At 40.2% G+C, this 17220-nt stretch overlaps 1 protein-coding gene across 3 annotated transcripts in view; it reads right to left on the minus strand.

Moving 5' to 3' along the window:
- pcdh11 (protocadherin 11) overlaps positions 1-13145 on the minus strand; it is a 127549-nt gene extending 114404 nt beyond the window's left edge. For 2 of the 3 annotated variants that reach the window (XM_062524094.1, XM_062524096.1), the window contains exons 1-2: positions 12441-13145; positions 5142-5721 (exon numbers count right to left, since the gene is read on the minus strand). In XM_062524094.1, the coding sequence (XP_062380078.1) occupies positions 5142-5681 (540 nt within the window). In that variant the 5' untranslated portion in view covers positions 5682-5721; positions 12441-13145. The remainder of the gene's footprint in view (positions 1-5141; positions 5722-12440) is intronic. The other variant, XM_062524095.1, reaches the window with a different exon arrangement.
- Between the last annotated feature and the right edge of the window lie 4075 nt (positions 13146-17220).

Here is a 17220-nt window from a genome sequence, read left to right on the forward strand (position 1 = left end):
AAATGCCTGTTTGCTTTAACAGCAGCAACAAACCTAGGGGTGAAAGTACTTCAAACCTATGCATAGGGTCTTCAAAATATTGACTTACAAAACACAACCAGAGGAAATAAACTACTTAAGCAACGCAAAGCCTTTAGCAAACACTGGATGCTAAGGAGGGGGTAAACAATCCTCTGCCGTGCGTACAGGCAGTTCTGTGCTCCATGAGTAGCCCTTGACATTTTTTTTATTATTATTATTCCTCTTAAACAGAGTAAAGCTGACTTTTGGTGTGCAATAAAAGCAAGAAGACTGGCAAACACAGGCAAAGACAGAAATAGCTCAAGATAAACCGATAAAAAAGGGAGAGATAGAGAGATTGATGGAGTGATGGTTGCAAATAGTAATTAACTTTCATGTTTTTTCATCAGAGAGATCTGAGGACCAGTCTATTGACTTCTGTGGGAGCCCACGTTGCTGGTTGAATCACTAATAAAGGTGTTCCACTTGGCTTCATGAGCAGACACATCTGTGTAGGTATATTTTTTCGAGTGGTGCCACTGGCACACTTGACACTCCTGATGCCGCAATTCTCTCCGTTGGTGAACGCCCGATGTACAGCGACCAACAAACCAATTTAAAGAACAAAGTCATGCGATTCAGTCTCACTGCGCTGCCTTAATGGAATAGTGATTTCAGCTCTGTCCCCCAACTCTGATCCATTCCACCATGCTTCACCCAAAATGAGATTGCATTTTACCTCACAATCATGTGTCTGCTTGTGGTATGGAGGCACTCCAAAGACTTCAAGTTCACATTCAAGAGAGACAGTTGAAAAGGGAGCCAAGAGATAAGCTCTATTTTAAATATGCTGCAAGACAGCCATAGATTAAAGAGAGAGGGGGGAAAGCACATTTAAAAAGCCAGAGGAAAATGAAAACAAATGCACATGTAATCCTCATGAGACACCAGCCTCGACTGTTCAAAGTAATTGCCTTCCCCTCTAAAACTAGCACTAATATTTATGATTACAGATCAGCTATGGAGTAAAGCTGGTACATTTCCACCTTTGAAAAACAAGACTGAGAAAGGCCTATAATGTTGGAGAAAAAACACACACAATATGTCTCCCAACACATTTGCCAAACAAAGAGGCTCTTTGATGCTCTTACAGTCAGAAATATTTTCATGCTGAAACAAGAAAACGCATCTTTCTTAAGCGATAAGCTTCATGCTACACAAAAACACTGAAAGATTACTCTGTCTAGGCATATCTTTCATACGAGATTAACATATGTGTTTTTGCCTTGTAAAGGGTCTGCCCAACTGCATTTGAACAACACAAACAACCCAGACTTATGTGTTAAAAAACAACAAAACACTGCCTTTGATCCGCACAGTAACTGTCTATGCAAACGACTCCTCGATTGAGTACAAAATCAGTCTTGTGCTTTCCAAGATTGTGTGACATCCTTCTTTACTGGTTGGCAAAGCCTGTGTTGTCACCATCTGTGGCCTGTTTGTGGATTATTTTAATATGTAAAAACTAAATGTAAAACAGTCCCACTTCTAGACCAACTGTCTGCTGCGTGTCAATCCATGTCTCCATCCCTCTCTCTCTCCACATCCATACATTACCCTCCCCATCTGGGCCAGAGCTCCACAGTATTCCAACCTCGTTCTAAAGCTTTCTTGTGGAAAGAATGCAATCCTAACAGAGAAATGGAACAGCATTGCTATGGGTTATGGACAGGACCTCTATTTGTCTGTGTTTGCTCTAGTTTTACACGAACTACTCCTGGCAATGTGCCTGCTGAATGCAATAAGCTACACGCTGCTGCTATGTCTGTGGCTGAATCAGTGATCAATCATCTCTCTCTCTCTTTCTCTCTCTCTCTATTTCTTCACATGCAAAATGAGACTTGGGGATTGTGATTACCTCCAGGGCAGGCTTAGAAAGAGCAAGACGAGCATGAATCACCAGCCCAAGGGAAGTGACAATCATTTGAAAATAATAAGCATGCCACCGGAAAAAATATATATCTCTAACCTTACTCCAATTGACCTGTAACTTAGGAAAGACAGGCAGGTAATATTACGCAGCCAGATGATGATATATAATAGAAGTAATTGATACCGAAAATAGTTTCCTCTAGAGCAATCAAGAGAGATGAGCAGTACAACTGAGAGTGGTAACCTTAGAGTGCTACAATCACACAATCTAACCTTATGGCCACTGGAACTTAAAGTAGAGATCTCAGGCCCATGCAGGCAGTTTCAGGTTGCATGGCGTTAGCACAAAAAGCACAGTTTTCCACTAGAAAGCTGTGTTTTTTTGGGCTTCAGATTATCAGCTGCTGCATCTTCAAATCAATGTGATGACCTTATTAAAGTCAATGGAGACTGAAAGTCTGCTGAATATATCAGAAATTCATGGATGTTGAGGGCAATGGATGGCACAGACAAAAAGGTATTAATTCTTCCTCCATCTCTTTCTCTTCCTTGGACACTTTCTCCCTCCCTCCCTCCCTCCCTCTGTCATACACTCTCTCTATGCACACACACACACACACACACACACACACACACACACACACACACACACACACACACACACACACACACACACACACTCACTCACTCTCTCTCTCTCTCTCTCTCTCTCTCTCTCTCTCGCTCTCGCTCTCTCTCACTCACTCTCCACAATTTCAGCTATAATTCTCTCTCCCTGTCTTCATTCATTATTTTCAATCAGTCATGACTGATACGAAATAGAGCAACCATTCATTACTTTTAGATGAACAGACTAAGGGAAAATGCACTTCAGTGTCTTGGAAAGGTCCACAACAAAAGATGACAACCTACAGGAACCAGTGATTGAAGGATTGCAAACAACTTCTTGGGGTTCATTAGTGCCAATTTATTCTCTTCAAAAAGTTGGACTAAATTCTGAGAAACTGCATATTTATTTAGCGAAAATAGTTTATCGCATCCCAGTAATATATGATATACAGAATAATGCTTATAAATGGCTACATATTAATCCTGGCAAACAGCTGTGGCTGATTCTTATATTCCTTGATAAATTGTTCAATTATAAACTCAAAGAACTGGAAAAACAGCATTAGGAAAATATCACTGAAAATGATTCATTAGCACAAATAGCAGTTGCCACCTTATAGCAAAAAACATGTGTCCATGGCCTAACAAATTACAGCAACACTATTTCAATTCATTTGTTTCTTGGTGTGTATGTGAAGCCGACACAGATTCCAATGAGTAAATAGTGGGCCAAGTTTGAGGAGATTAAAGACTTAAGGGATTGAAGGAGAGGAGAAGCTGGTTACGCGCAATGTGGAGAAAACCCTTAAATGGTGGTTCAAAAATAACAATGGACTGGGTGGACCCTGCAACAAAAAAAAGTCAATACCTCCATCCCCTGAGCCTGATCTGATCCACATGCTCCAAGATAGAACTTGTAAAGAGCTTCTCTTTAAGTGATAAAATCTCTTCTAATGGAATGCCCTCCTCTAGCCATGCATGGTATTACTTTCCCCCGAGCTGACCTTGGCCGTTTCAGAAAGCGCCTTAAGCGCATCGTTCCAGGTGACATAACAAGACTAATGCTGATAGAACAATTAATATTTCACCTCAATGAAACCACTACGCCCAATGAACGTCCTCTGCACGAACGTGCCAGTCTTGACTATGAAATCACATCAATGACTAATGGAGAGAAGCTGGTAATCTCATTTCCACTCTCTCATGGCAGTGGGAGTGACTCGATTCGTGTTGGTTCTGGTTGGCTACTGTGAGGGGGTTGAGGCGGCGGCAAGCAGCAGCAGCAGCAGTGGGTTCGTGCCGGCTAATCGTACCAAACTTCACGCTGAGGACGAGGCAGGGATGCAGGGTGAAGCATCGCTGTGTGGGAGCTCTCTGCGATAATCTCTGAGGACCATGCAAATAAAGTCCAAGGGGTGGATTTCGGGCCAGCAGCTACTCCAGGGAGAGCCTGCTCAAACCACTCCAAGTGTAAAACGCTTTTCTTCTCTCTCTCTCTCTCTCTCTCTCTCTCTCTCTCTCCCTCTCCTCTCCCTCACTCTCTTTTCCTTGAACTGTAAAGGCAATACAACTGAGCTTCCATCTGGGTTCAAGATGCAAGTGATTCACAGACATTGAGTTAGGAGCTGATCCAAAATGAGCATGGAAAGCCCGCTCTGGAGATGTTGAAGTGCAATGTGTGCAGGCCTGTGACTGCACTGGATTGGTCCTTTTCCAGGCATAACAATTGACATCCACCAGACAGGCAAGACAGACACTGGTTGCAAAAGCCCTTCCAATGCAAATTGATGTATGAATCAAACATGGTTGGGGTTAATTCAATCAGAATTTCTAATCAGGAGCAAAAGTACAAAGCATCCGTCATTCTACAATGACAGACTAGAATTGCATTAATTTAGTGAAAGACTATTCTGTGACGGTTTACAGCCTGTGAAACTATATTGTTTACCTGTTTGTGCATACCATATGTAGACATGTTAATGTTCAAACACAATTCTGTTGCCAACAAAAATATCTTCAATAAATACCATCCCAGTAATATATGAGATGTGGTACAGACCCTAATAAAATGCATACAATTATCCTACTTTCTCATTTGGGCTCACTATATTAAGCCACTGAGACTACCACACTATTTATCCATAGAGCTCCAATTAAATGATGAAAGAAAACACAAGCCTCCTTCTGCATGTATTTCCCACTCCTGTTCAATTACAGACTGAGCATATACAAATTATAGTAAATTACCTCTGGAACCTTGAGCTAAAATGTTGATTCTTCTGAGCAGGTGATCAATCACCAAATTAGAATCTGTCGACCTATCAATTAAGTAATGCATTTAGCTGATAGAGGGAGAGAGAGAGAGATAGAGATAGATAGAGAGAGAGAGAGAGAGAGAGAGAAAGAGAGCAAGAGCATGTGGTATGTGAGAGCATATGTGTGTCTGTGTGAGATAGAGGGATGCACACACAACAGAGAGAAAGAGAGAGATAGAGAGATAGAGAGAGAGCGAGAGATAGAGAGAGAGAGAGAGAGAACAAGGAAGAGGCCATTTAGGGCATCATGCACCATCAATTTAATTCACACTTAGGACCACTCACCTTGACAAGTTCATAGTGCTGGATGCCATTGATCCCCACATCTGGGTCATAGGCAGAGGGCACAGCGTAGCGGTTGTTGATCGCTGTGTTCTCCGGGATGGAAATGTTTATGACCGTGGACTGGAAAAGGGGCGCGTTATCATTGATGTCCTCGATTAGAAAGCGGATCTTGACCAGCCGGAAGATCTCGTCGGGCAGCACGGCCACCTCGATCTCGTAGAAGCACTGCTTCTCGCCGAAGATGCCCGAGCAGAGCTTCTCGCGGTCGATGCGGTTGGCCGTGGTGAAAATCTCCCCGGTGTTGGCCTCCACCCGCACCAGCTGCACGTCGCCCGTCTTGTACACGGGCTTGAACTGCAGCGGCGACGAGAGCTTGATGTTGGGGTCGAGCGCCAGGTCCAGGTCCTTGCGAAGGTTCCCGATGCGCACGTTCTCCGGCTGCTCCTCCTTCACGGTGTACTCCTTCTCCTGGGCCCAGCAAAGCGAGACCAGGCAGCTCAGCAACAGCAGCAGAGCATGGGCCTCACTTGCCAAGTCCATAATCAGGGTGGATGAGCTTCTTGTGTACGGGCTGCAAATTCTATCACAATAAAGAGAGAAAAGAAAGAAAAGAGAAGGCAACTGTTAAAACCAGCCGTGGCTTTTTGAAATAAGCATACATGTTTCCTTTTTAATTAGTCGACTGTCCCTGGTGGATTTTTTGTTCTTTTTATACATGACGTTTCGACTCCTGTTGTGTTTGGAGATAGATGTCTTATTCAGAGACCTCATGTAAAGCTATTCTTCATGACTCTCTTGAGTGCAAACCCTACACACACACACACAACGCCGTTGTTTCAGTAATTTAATCAGCGGCTTCAATGAATATCTTATTTTACTGATCATTAACACCACATTAGAAATGTTTTCACAGCAAGAAGTAAACATATAAAGTTTTCATATGATCTGGCAACCACCACCTATTTAGATTAATGCTAGATAATTAAATGTGCATATACTCGCATGTGTAGTCTGGTTGAGCTTTCATGGTTTCCCTTCCCATTCCCTTCTATGGCTTGGGAATACTGTCCCCAGCAATAAAAACAAGCCCTGTCTATTTCACCTACTGAGCTACAAACGTGTTTTTCCCTCTATTTTGAGAAGATCAAATGTTTGGTGTGCCAACAGAGTTCAGTTGTGGTTGTTGCTGTTGTTTGTTTTTAGTATTTTGCAGTGCTTTTCCATAGTTCACTAGAAAAATACAATAGTGGTGTATATGTGTTGATTGAAGTAGACATGGTATTCAACAAAGTAGCTTACAGAATAAGAAATGGAAGTCCAAGAAGTCTTAGCATCATTTAACAAGATTTTAATATCAGCACTTTGGGTTGCCCAGATATCCCTTCGATGAAAATCCAGTCAGGGCATTATATAAATAAGAATAGCCAAAGGGCTGAAATCCCAACTTGGTGCCAAAAATACAACTAGGTCACTGAGACAAAATGAGACATTTTTTAATGCAGTGTCTGAGATAGAATGTAATTTGAGTAATTTCCCCTGACATCCCAAGAAGCGATTCTTTTAAACTTTTCTCTTTAATCAAAGCTTTACCAACAATATTCAAGGTCTTTTTTAAGTACAGCTGGTGCAACTTGGTGCACTATAAAGGGTTCTGTCCCAAATGCTGGCAGATTTCTTAACATCCAGTTATATATAGCGCTAGCATACTAAGTAGACTGTTTCCAACACAAAGAAGACCAAAAGTGAAAAGCTTGACTATTTGCAAGACGTGCAAATATACCAGTCTATATACAGGATGCTGTGGGATGTTAAATGTTTAACTTAAGAGCCATGTCCTGATTTACATTTTAAAAGCACCAGATGGCCCACTGGTGATGATAACAGTCTTTCATCCAAAAAGATTCCCTCTCATTACTTCCCCCCATGAAGAGCGAAAAAGTTGTTATAATGTGAAAGAGAAGTTGGCAAAATGGCAAGCAGGACATTTGCAGTCATTTCAGACATCCCACTGAAGGACTCCGCTGGGATACAGATCATCCTTAGAAGTCCCTCTTTCACCCTAACATACTTTCTCATTTATGTGGTAAATAAAATGTCTCAAATGACAGAGAAGTGTCGAGCTGAAACCACACGATGCGAAGGCTACATTAACACGCCCATTACAACCCCACTAAAAGATAAGATGAATGTGACATTTTTATCACAATATTAATGTTAACTGTCTAGAAGGAGAAAACTATCCTAGACCAGAAAAAAAACATAAAACCTGTTGTGACTGAATGAGAATAGTAATGAGCAACAGCCATGTTTATTGTCAGAGAATGCTCCATTTCTCTTGGTCTTCCGGGAAAGACCTCAGGAGAGATTCATTAAAGGTTGGTTGGGTAGGAGAACTGTTCTAATGGTATTTACATGACAGTGATCAATGTGGAGGACATTCCTCAACAGATTCACAAAGTGTCATGTTGTTGTGGTTTTAAAAACAGAAAAGCCTAGAAAACAGCGTTTGAAGTGTGTCCCTTTCCCCAGCCACAGAAAATGTGAAAGAAAGAGAAAGACAGGAGCAGGCAATTACTATTCACCTACTATACTGTGATAAGCTCGAAAGAGTCCAAGGCCATAGCCAACGATGCATAATGAAGAGAACACACTGGCTGAGGAGTGAGATGCAGTGTGCGCGGTGAATAAAAGATGAAAAGATGATCTAGATTCTCCAACATGTTAGTACTATTCCTCTAAAGTCATGATAGGGACAGGTTCATCAACAGCTCTCCAGCATCACCGGCCACAGATGGCTACTGCTGCATGCCATATCACATTCTGTAGCCACGGCAAGTTGCTTATTTCAGGTCTGGCTTCAAATATCACTAATTGTGGAGCCCTGCATAAAATGGGCCGGGGGCTAACTTATATAACCAAAAATAGTCCTGAATAGAAGGAAGTTGAAAGTGAGTGGTGTCTGGCATTTTGTAAGCAGCACTGTTATCAAGGGATATGGAGCTGGGATTAGAAAACTCCACAAGGGATCCCACACGTCAGTCCTCACCATATTTAGGACAGTTTATCTTGTTGAAAAACTTGTTTAGCCATTTTCTACACTGTTTTACACAAGGGAGCGATGACTAGCCTTCAAACATATATGCTGGAAGGATTTGCAGGCATCTCAACTCTGATGAAAAACTGGGAAACTAATGGTTTTGAAGGAGGACAGAGTTAAAAAAAAAAACTCTGTCTTTGTGATACAGTAGGTCCCAAAACATATCACATACTGTATGTAGAGAAAATAAATGACTGTGGTGAATGTGTTATGGTCCAGTCTCTCAATAATTTCACAATGTGATCAACTGTTTAACCAGCTTTTTCCATGACGTCAAGGAACATTTGGCATAGTTCATGTAAAGAATAATATCAGCCATTAATGAAGAATGTAATGCAAGTCGTGCATATATAAACCTGCATAAAACCTATGCATAATATACAGCACATGGACTACTATGGGTACACCGCACACATACATACAATGGGCCTACATGGAGGTCCATTAGGATGATGTGAACGGCATGCGTGTATAAACACTATATTACCTTATTTCTGAGGCATGTTCAGTAAAAATGTCACCCACAAGTAATTAAAGTCAATCTCAATGCGATTATGCCATAAGATGAATGCTCGAAAGCAGGGTTCTCGACACCAAATTCATTTCAACCCCGTGGCCACTTGTTATTCTTGCAAACAACATAAAGCATGCCTTGATTGAGTTCACAATCATCCCACGCAACACCACCCACGTGGGACCCATTTGTGGGTGGTTGGCCTCTCTACATCCCTACTTGTGTTTTCTGGGCAGCCTTGCCCTACACTCAGATCATTCATTTCTAACGCAACACAATAACCCACAAACGCAGCAGGGCTTGTACATGGGCTCAATGCATAGTAAATGTAAGTCCGTAAAGAGGCTGAAGGTCATTGGGTTGAATATTATATTTGGTGCGTATGATGTTAATGTATGCTGTTGATTGGAGGAGGCAGTTTTTTCCTCGACATGTAAAGCAGTGGATGTTAGCCAATCTGTGAAGTGGCCTTGATAGGAGTTACATTGATTATAAGAGCTTTACGTGATCAATCGTGAGGTATTAACATCTTAAATAGGCTGTCAATCGAAAAGGATAAACACATGTAGTCAAAGCAATCCAGTCGATTTATGTCTGTCAGCAATCATTATGCAACCAAAAAGCAATGTCAGCCATTCACCTATTTGTTTCCGCCCAGCAAATGACAAAAAGAAAATAACAATCCGCTCTGTCAGTGAAAAATCTTGGACATAGACACTTTATTTGCCTGTTAGACTATATGGTCAAACTTCAGAGAAGGTTTTCACATTGGCTAATTTTGAACAAACAACATTGAAATGCATGTAGAATACACTATGAGGGCTTTATGTTAATTGCTAATTTTTGAGCACACAGAATTAAAACAAAATGTTTTTTTTTTCCCCAATGTCAAGCAGAATCAATAACCATATGATATACCAGATATGCCCACATGCATATCACTGAATGACAAACTACCTTGTCACTCATATCTTCCATTTAAACAAGTGTAGCCTTACAGTTAAGTGATGGCAGAGCGGCTCCCAGTGACAGAACGCATGACAGATATTCCGTGTGGGCAGTTGATACAAATTGCTTAATTAAAGACAAGCTATGAGTATAACACTAGAGGCTTGATAGAGATTTCTAATATCACTCTCTGTATCGCAAGGAAATATTGCATGGGGATTGATGTGTTGGGATGGCCAAGAACTGACGTATTCTGTTGCTGTTGCTATTGCAATTGCTTAAAGACACGGAGCAAAAACCAACCCATAGGGGGCAGGAGTGGGATAACAATCCTATTCAAAGATCTGCGTTAACTAGCAAATCTAAATGTGCATAATCATGACTATGTGATGTTTTTCGTAAGACATGTCAATATGTCCCATGCCAGTGCATATGATGCAATGATATGTCAACTAATATAACAATGACAACTATGGCCTAGTATATTTGTCTACGCAGTTAACATTTAGATATTCAATGTATCAGTTTTGCACCACACGTTTGGGTAACGGCATTCAACTTATTAACACCAACTAAAAAGAAAAAAAAGCACACATGTTTGTAGTTAGACTTAAACAAGTAATTGCAGTATGTATGCAACTGAGTGGAGCAGGACACCGACAGCTAAACATAACACATTTATATCCACATTGAAACCACACTCAATGGTAATATCATTGGATACGAGCTTGACTGTTCCTGTCATTTACACATAAAACCTTCTAATAGTTTAGATTTCAGATCAATTGTTTTATACCTGGTCTTTACTTTGGGCATGATAAGTACAATTTCAAATCAAACAACTGACCTGTTACTCAACCTGTTACCTTGGGAAAAGTGATCAGCAAAAAGAAATAAATATGACACATTCTTCATATGTTGAGCTATTACAAATGACAGTGTTCTATAAATTGATTTTACTCTTTTTTGAGAGTCAAACTCAATTTAGATCATTCTATCACATAAAAGCACGACAAAACTTCTTTGTGAAAGAAGAACACAATGCAATTCTTCATGCATTGTGTTTAACATGTCTCAATTGGGTGATTACTCATATCCACGCCAGTGTTTTGCATATCTTGTCAGGGTTAAAGATACTTCTCAGTTAATCTGAAAACTATTTCTGTTAACTGTTTTAAAAAATCTCTTAATTGATGTGAACACAGAGAAATAAGGATTTAGGCTATTTAACAATTATGCTGAAGTAGCCTAATGGGAAAAATGTGCATCACACACACCGACATCTACCAATCCTCCTTGATGTTACCATTGTTAAAATATAAATTGACATCTCACTGACCTACTGACTAAACTTTGCATTATTTCTTAATTCAAGAATGGTCTCTGTACAGCATGGTCAACTGAATCTGTCTACTAGCCTCATTTAATAAGAAGTTATAGAGAAGACCATTTTAAACACATGCGCCAAAGGCATATAGACATAGCCCTGTCAAATATTGTACTTTTACTTTAAAAAGTAAACTTACTTGAGGGAACTTTGAGGGGTGTATGTTCATAAGGATGACAGTCATGGTGAGAATTTCTCATTTTTTATCTAGTGCCAATAATAGAGTCATAGACACGGTTTATACTTCCAGATTATGTTGTGTGTGTCAGCGAGGAGCAGTAAGTAGCCTTTGAGTTCTTATTTAGTTGCTTGAGATGATAAGCGGCATTTCAGGAGACCGCTATGAAAACACAGCACCAGCGAGCTGCATGAATGCGGCATCACGGCCACGGTGGACAGTATCCGTGCCGTATAACCGACTCTCTTTCTGACCGGTACCCTATGCGCGAAGCTGACTTACTGGCACAATGCACTTTGTTCGCTGTATAATTTAGAAATGTGCATATGTTCCAGGACATAAATATTATTCAGTTAGCTATTGTCAAACGTGCTAAATGCCATTACAGTTTCAAACTAATCACTCACCAGACTATAGACTTCTGTTGGACTATATGGTGAGTTCAATTGAGACATAAACGTGGTTATAGTAAGATAGTCCGTATAAAAGGCTACTTTAATAATACATCTGATATCCTTTTTGGAGTCGCATTGAAGTCCACCGACGCACGGGCACTGTGACCAGCGCATTCGGAAATTCACGTGCAGTGAAAATGCCATGGCTCATATGAAAGACACGAAATCTCTTTTCAACTAAGAATATAGCTTATTTGAAGCAACCTAAAATACTACAAACACATGAGATTACTGTTCAAAAGGACTGAGAGCAAATGCCGATGTAAATGGGCTACTGCAACGTTTCGACCAGTTTATTTGGACGTCTTGAAATGAATTGGAGCAAACAGTTGGGTCTTTATCCTGATATGGCATTTTTGTCATGTGCGCAAAACATTCAAATTCTCAACAACCTGACCCAATTACAAAAACGTAGGCAACTTGTTTTACTTTAGCGACGATGTTTGATGATTGCAGTGGCATAAGTATCATTGACCAAATACATTAGCCGGCAACACTTACCTAACTTTCGCGATATGTTAGGGCACTTTAACCTCTGTTTTCAGTTTATTTAGTATTGCTTAGCAGCCTACAAGCAAAACCACTCTCCAACGCATATAGCCCATTCGACCAACATGACACTCAAGTCGTCTACAAAACCACTGAAGTTGACAAGATGCATGTTGCATGTGATGAGCTGGCGGCATTATATTAGTAAAGAGTAACTGAATCTGTTCTTACCTTGAATTCCTTGATGCAGGATATAAAAATCACTCGAAATTCCTGTCACGTAGACACATCAGTGCTTTAAGAGATGAGGTGCCATGAATTAGACTGAAGTGGAGCGGAGAAGAAAATCCTCTTCGGAAAAAGAAATTCAAGTAATTAACGAATCAAATGGTATCCACGCGTAGAAAATTATCCATGTCCTAAAATGTCTGTGGTCCAAACGCAGAAGGCAAAAATTACGAAGGGTGATTTACTTTTGAAGATACGACGTAAATCCTCTTCAGACAGTGGGTTCACTCTGGTTCAATTCCATAAGCAGCAAACACCGGTGGTCCAAGTCGATTGATCAAGATGAGCCTCTTGATTTCAAGTAATAAATCAACTCATCTCTGAGAAAAAAAGTGGATAGGGAACCACATCACACCGAACTTGAGCTTTTTTAAAAAATGTTCATAAGCACTAGATTTCAACTGTTTTCAGAAAGGCTTTTCAAATGTGTTATGTAGTTTGTCATCAGTATGCAAGTGTGTGTGCAACCAAAATCGTTGTTTGCAAAAAATAAAAAATAAATAAATATTATTAGCACACATATATATGAACATGAACTATAGTTAGTGCTTGCGTTCCCCAACGGAGTAGGATGCGGGTGAGCCTTGGCGCAGCATCACTTACACAGGCTGAATTGGACGTAATGCTGTGGGTGCACGCAAAGCTCTAGCAGTCTCAGTTGTATAGTATGAACTCAGTCCCTTAGTACTGCCTACCTCTCCACCTCCGATTGACATCATCGTCGGGGGAGGAGCCAACAGAACATCTCCCAGCCCACCCATCCCCTTAAAGCTGCACGGCTCCTAGGAAGATAGCCTCGGCATCAGCTAAGCTGAGAAGAGTAGGATACATCAGCAACAGCAGCCTGCCTGCAAGGAAGGGGGGGCAGTGTTCGCCTGGCTAATAAATGTTAGTTTCTCGCTCCCTGATGGCAGAAACCTTTCATTCTGTTCAGTCCATGATTGTCCTAACATGTGATAGATATACAAAATTGCTGGCAATTTAGGTCCTCTGTGTCCTTTGACACCTCCAAATATTGGAGTTTTCAGTCTGATGCTCAGGTCTAATTTAAAAACAGTTGCAGTGGTCCATCTTCACTTTCAGTGGGCAAGTGGCCCAACAGTCCTACCTACTTCATATCACCCACCTTGTCAGTTCATGTTCATAATGAAAATCATTATCAATCAAACCACAAACATAAATCGCACATAGAGGACTGCACTAGTGGCAAGCGCTCAAATGTGCATTCAAATTCATTATGGGAGTTAAATGACAGAACAGAAGCAGTGGCTTGCAATAGTTTTGAGAACGGTGCACTGGTTGGCCAAGCCGGTTTCATGGCATTCCGTGGCCCATGAATATGTTTGAACCAATGCCTTTGATTTGCAAATGAAAGGGGAGAATCAGTGCTGTCTATCAGTGGAATCACACATAACATTTCAAATGCATTAAATACAGTGTCTTATTGGCACAACTGGTTCAATATTAATGCTTGCATACAGTACATTGTACACAAAACATAATTCACCATTAACCAATCAGGGGTAGAAAGTTCACATTTTTACTTTAATATGACTTAGCTTAAGAGGTTTTTGTGTATTCAAGTTATAAGGTCCATTACAAGTTTTTTTTTATAGTTCCCATCCCGAAAGTAGAGATGATACAAGCGTCATGATATTTGCATTTGTAAATCATTATTAGTTCTGAAAGCTTTATTGGTTTATTAGGTGGGTCTGTTCACAATTAGTCTACTATGATTGATAGCCAATTAATAAAAAAAAAACACATTATAGCATACTTGTTGTACTGTCCAAATCTAGGGCCTTGCGGACAATCAGTGAGCATGCCATACAACATTTTAACATTTCAACATTGGTACATTGGTTCAAGGTTTCAAAACTTTGGTATCCCAGTTTTTGTCCTTTCCAAGGCCTTGTACACTGTTTCACTGTTTACTTAGTCAGTCATACCGAGGACATGTTTGTCTTTCATCATACAAAGCTGGGCTGTCTGAATGTATGAATACTACTTTTCAAGATGTTAATGGGAAAACATTGCTTACCAGATAATGCGTTTTTTCAGGAGCTGAAAAATATTAAGCTATGAAGGATATGAACCGAAACATTTGACAGGCCTTGATTTTGGGACTAATTCATGATATTGACAAGGTTTGACCACAATCTAAGTCACTGCAGCAATAACCTTAAGTGAGTTGGCACAGAATGAGAGTTGGAGAAATAGCTAAATGTAATGGAATATTCAATTACTTGTAAGTAAATAATAATAATAAGAAGAAGAAGAAGAAGAAGAAGAGGAAAAACAATTACAATCAAAAGAGAAAGCTATCAAATAGTTTCTAGTAGTGCAACAACTGAGGTGATGTCTGAAACTGCATTCCATTGTCAGACATTCAACAGAATAAAACATACTAGTCTCAAGGACATAACATAACATTCTGCCAATATTGAACACTATTCAGTCTAACCATAATGCTGTTCCACAACTTCATGTAGTCCAAAGTTATACAGAGCAAATAGAGTGGTATTGTGTCACAAGATTACTTGAGATCTACACTAGTTTTGGAGACCAATATTTGCCTTGCTCAGTGTGCAGTAGCATTGATTTGTCCTCACGTGGTGGATGGTCGTGTGTGCACTATGAAGAGCTGGGGATGTCCTAATCAATTCAGCAAGTCAACTATACACACGTGATATTAGCATCAGACATTATATGCCTCTATACAGGCTTATTTTAAAACCGAACACTGGCATGCATATGCAATACCCCTGCAGGACTCTGTCCTGTATCCATATGCCACAGCCTCTTAGTTCTCTCAGCGTTGTGCAACAACTTCAAAGAGTTGTCTCCGAAGGTACTGCTGAGCAGAGGTGTCACCAGTAACCAGGATCTCCCCAATCCCCATCACCTCTCCCAAGCAAACCGCTAGATTCATATTCATTTCTTTGCAACGTTGAATACATGCTGCCTTGCTTCTCGCAGGAAAGTTCTAATATTAGTGTTGACAGAAGGCTGTTGTTTCCTCCCTTTATTAATATTTACTTATATTAAATTTAGAGAATGTACACACTGGCAATCAAAATTGTACGGCCTAAGCCAAATATTAATGCCAAACTGACTTCATTCTTAATTTTCATTTATTTTGGTTCCATACCATTTCTTAACTCAATTCCTCACCTTAGGGTCATATGGGCTATTCAGTGTAACCCTTAAAAGGGTTTGATCACTTCATTTTTTTCATGCTTTATGTCACTGAAGGACTTCTCCTAGGCATCTTAAATAAATGCTAATCCAAAGCCTTAAAGCTGTATAAAAATGCACAAAATGCCTAATGAATAATTCACAGGGCTATTTTGCCACCCTTAAAATGAACTTTCAGGGAAACCAGTTATGCATTTCTGATAAGGTGACAGAATTCAGCATAAGTATGGAAAAGAGCAAATGACAGGAACGGCCTGAATCATATGGGACTGTTTAAATACCCACATGTAATATCTCATGTAATATCTAGTGTTTTGGGGTTGTACATGGGGCCTAAACAGAAAACCACCATTATTAAATATACTCAACTTATGATATACTCAATTCACCATAGAGTGGGTAATCCCTCTAGTTCATGAGAGGATACATTATTTTTCCTCCCTATTAGCAGTGCTAATGCAACCTGTGTTCAATAGTGTGACTCAGAAGAATTTCAGGTGCCTTTACCTCTCACCTCTATATTCACAACTTCAGCGTTGGCTTCACAAACACACCACAATACCTTCATTTGTGGACAACACATCTGTTCATTTCTCAGCCCGTGTACTTGTAAGATATGACCAAACGTTGACATTCAAATTGCATGTGCCCACAAGAGTAAGCATAAAAACGACACAGACAACATCTGTGGCAACTAGGTGTAAACACTCATTAGTCTTAAAATGTATTAATGTGTGAATTCACAGTGGCAATAAGATCGAAACAACATATGTAATTAAGTTAGGAACACGGTGTGGCTAATTACTCTTCATTAATAACAACAAACCACTACCCAGTTTACCTTTATTCTTGTAAGGCGACTAAATGCATTGTAAAATTAAGTGAGACTAAAAGACACACAAATAGAGTGAAATATGGAGATGTGAGATGTGAGGCTTTTGTTTTTTCTCCACGCTGTGATATAATCAAATAGGGTTTTCCTCTATGCTAACTTTAATCAGTATGCAGATGGCCTCCCTACAGGATCCATGACTCATTACTTACACCTAGAAGAGAAATCATTGGAGGAAAGAACACAGTAATATACCTTATCAGTCTAGTACAGCTGGCCAGCGATCGGTGGAGAGGGTGATGGAGGTAAATTGCAAGGTGTGCCTCAGTATATTAGCATTCAGGTTCTTTCAGAAGGGATTGATCCTTCACTACCATAATACATGACCAGGCCCCTGTATTATCCCAGCTACTTTAACGACTAACTTGTTCCTTTCTCTCCCCTCCCTCCTCCCCTTTTGAAGGTGTTCAAGACACTCTTAAAATCCTACCAAAGATGTTCTGCTTGTACACATAATATTCTACCAGACATATTCTGCCAGACATTATTCTAGAAGCAAGGCCACAAAATTACTTTGTGCCAGAGGCATTTTAGTTTCGTTTTGTTGACTCACAGTTTATCAAAGAGGTTTTATTTTTATTTTGCCTATTGCCCTTTCTGTGCTTTTCTAACATCCAGTTTAATCTCAGTGAA

The sequence above is a fragment of the Sardina pilchardus genome, chromosome 21, assembly GCF_963854185.1.
Source record: "Sardina pilchardus chromosome 21, fSarPil1.1, whole genome shotgun sequence".
In the NCBI taxonomy this organism is placed as follows: Eukaryota; Metazoa; Chordata; class Actinopteri; order Clupeiformes; family Clupeidae; genus Sardina; species Sardina pilchardus.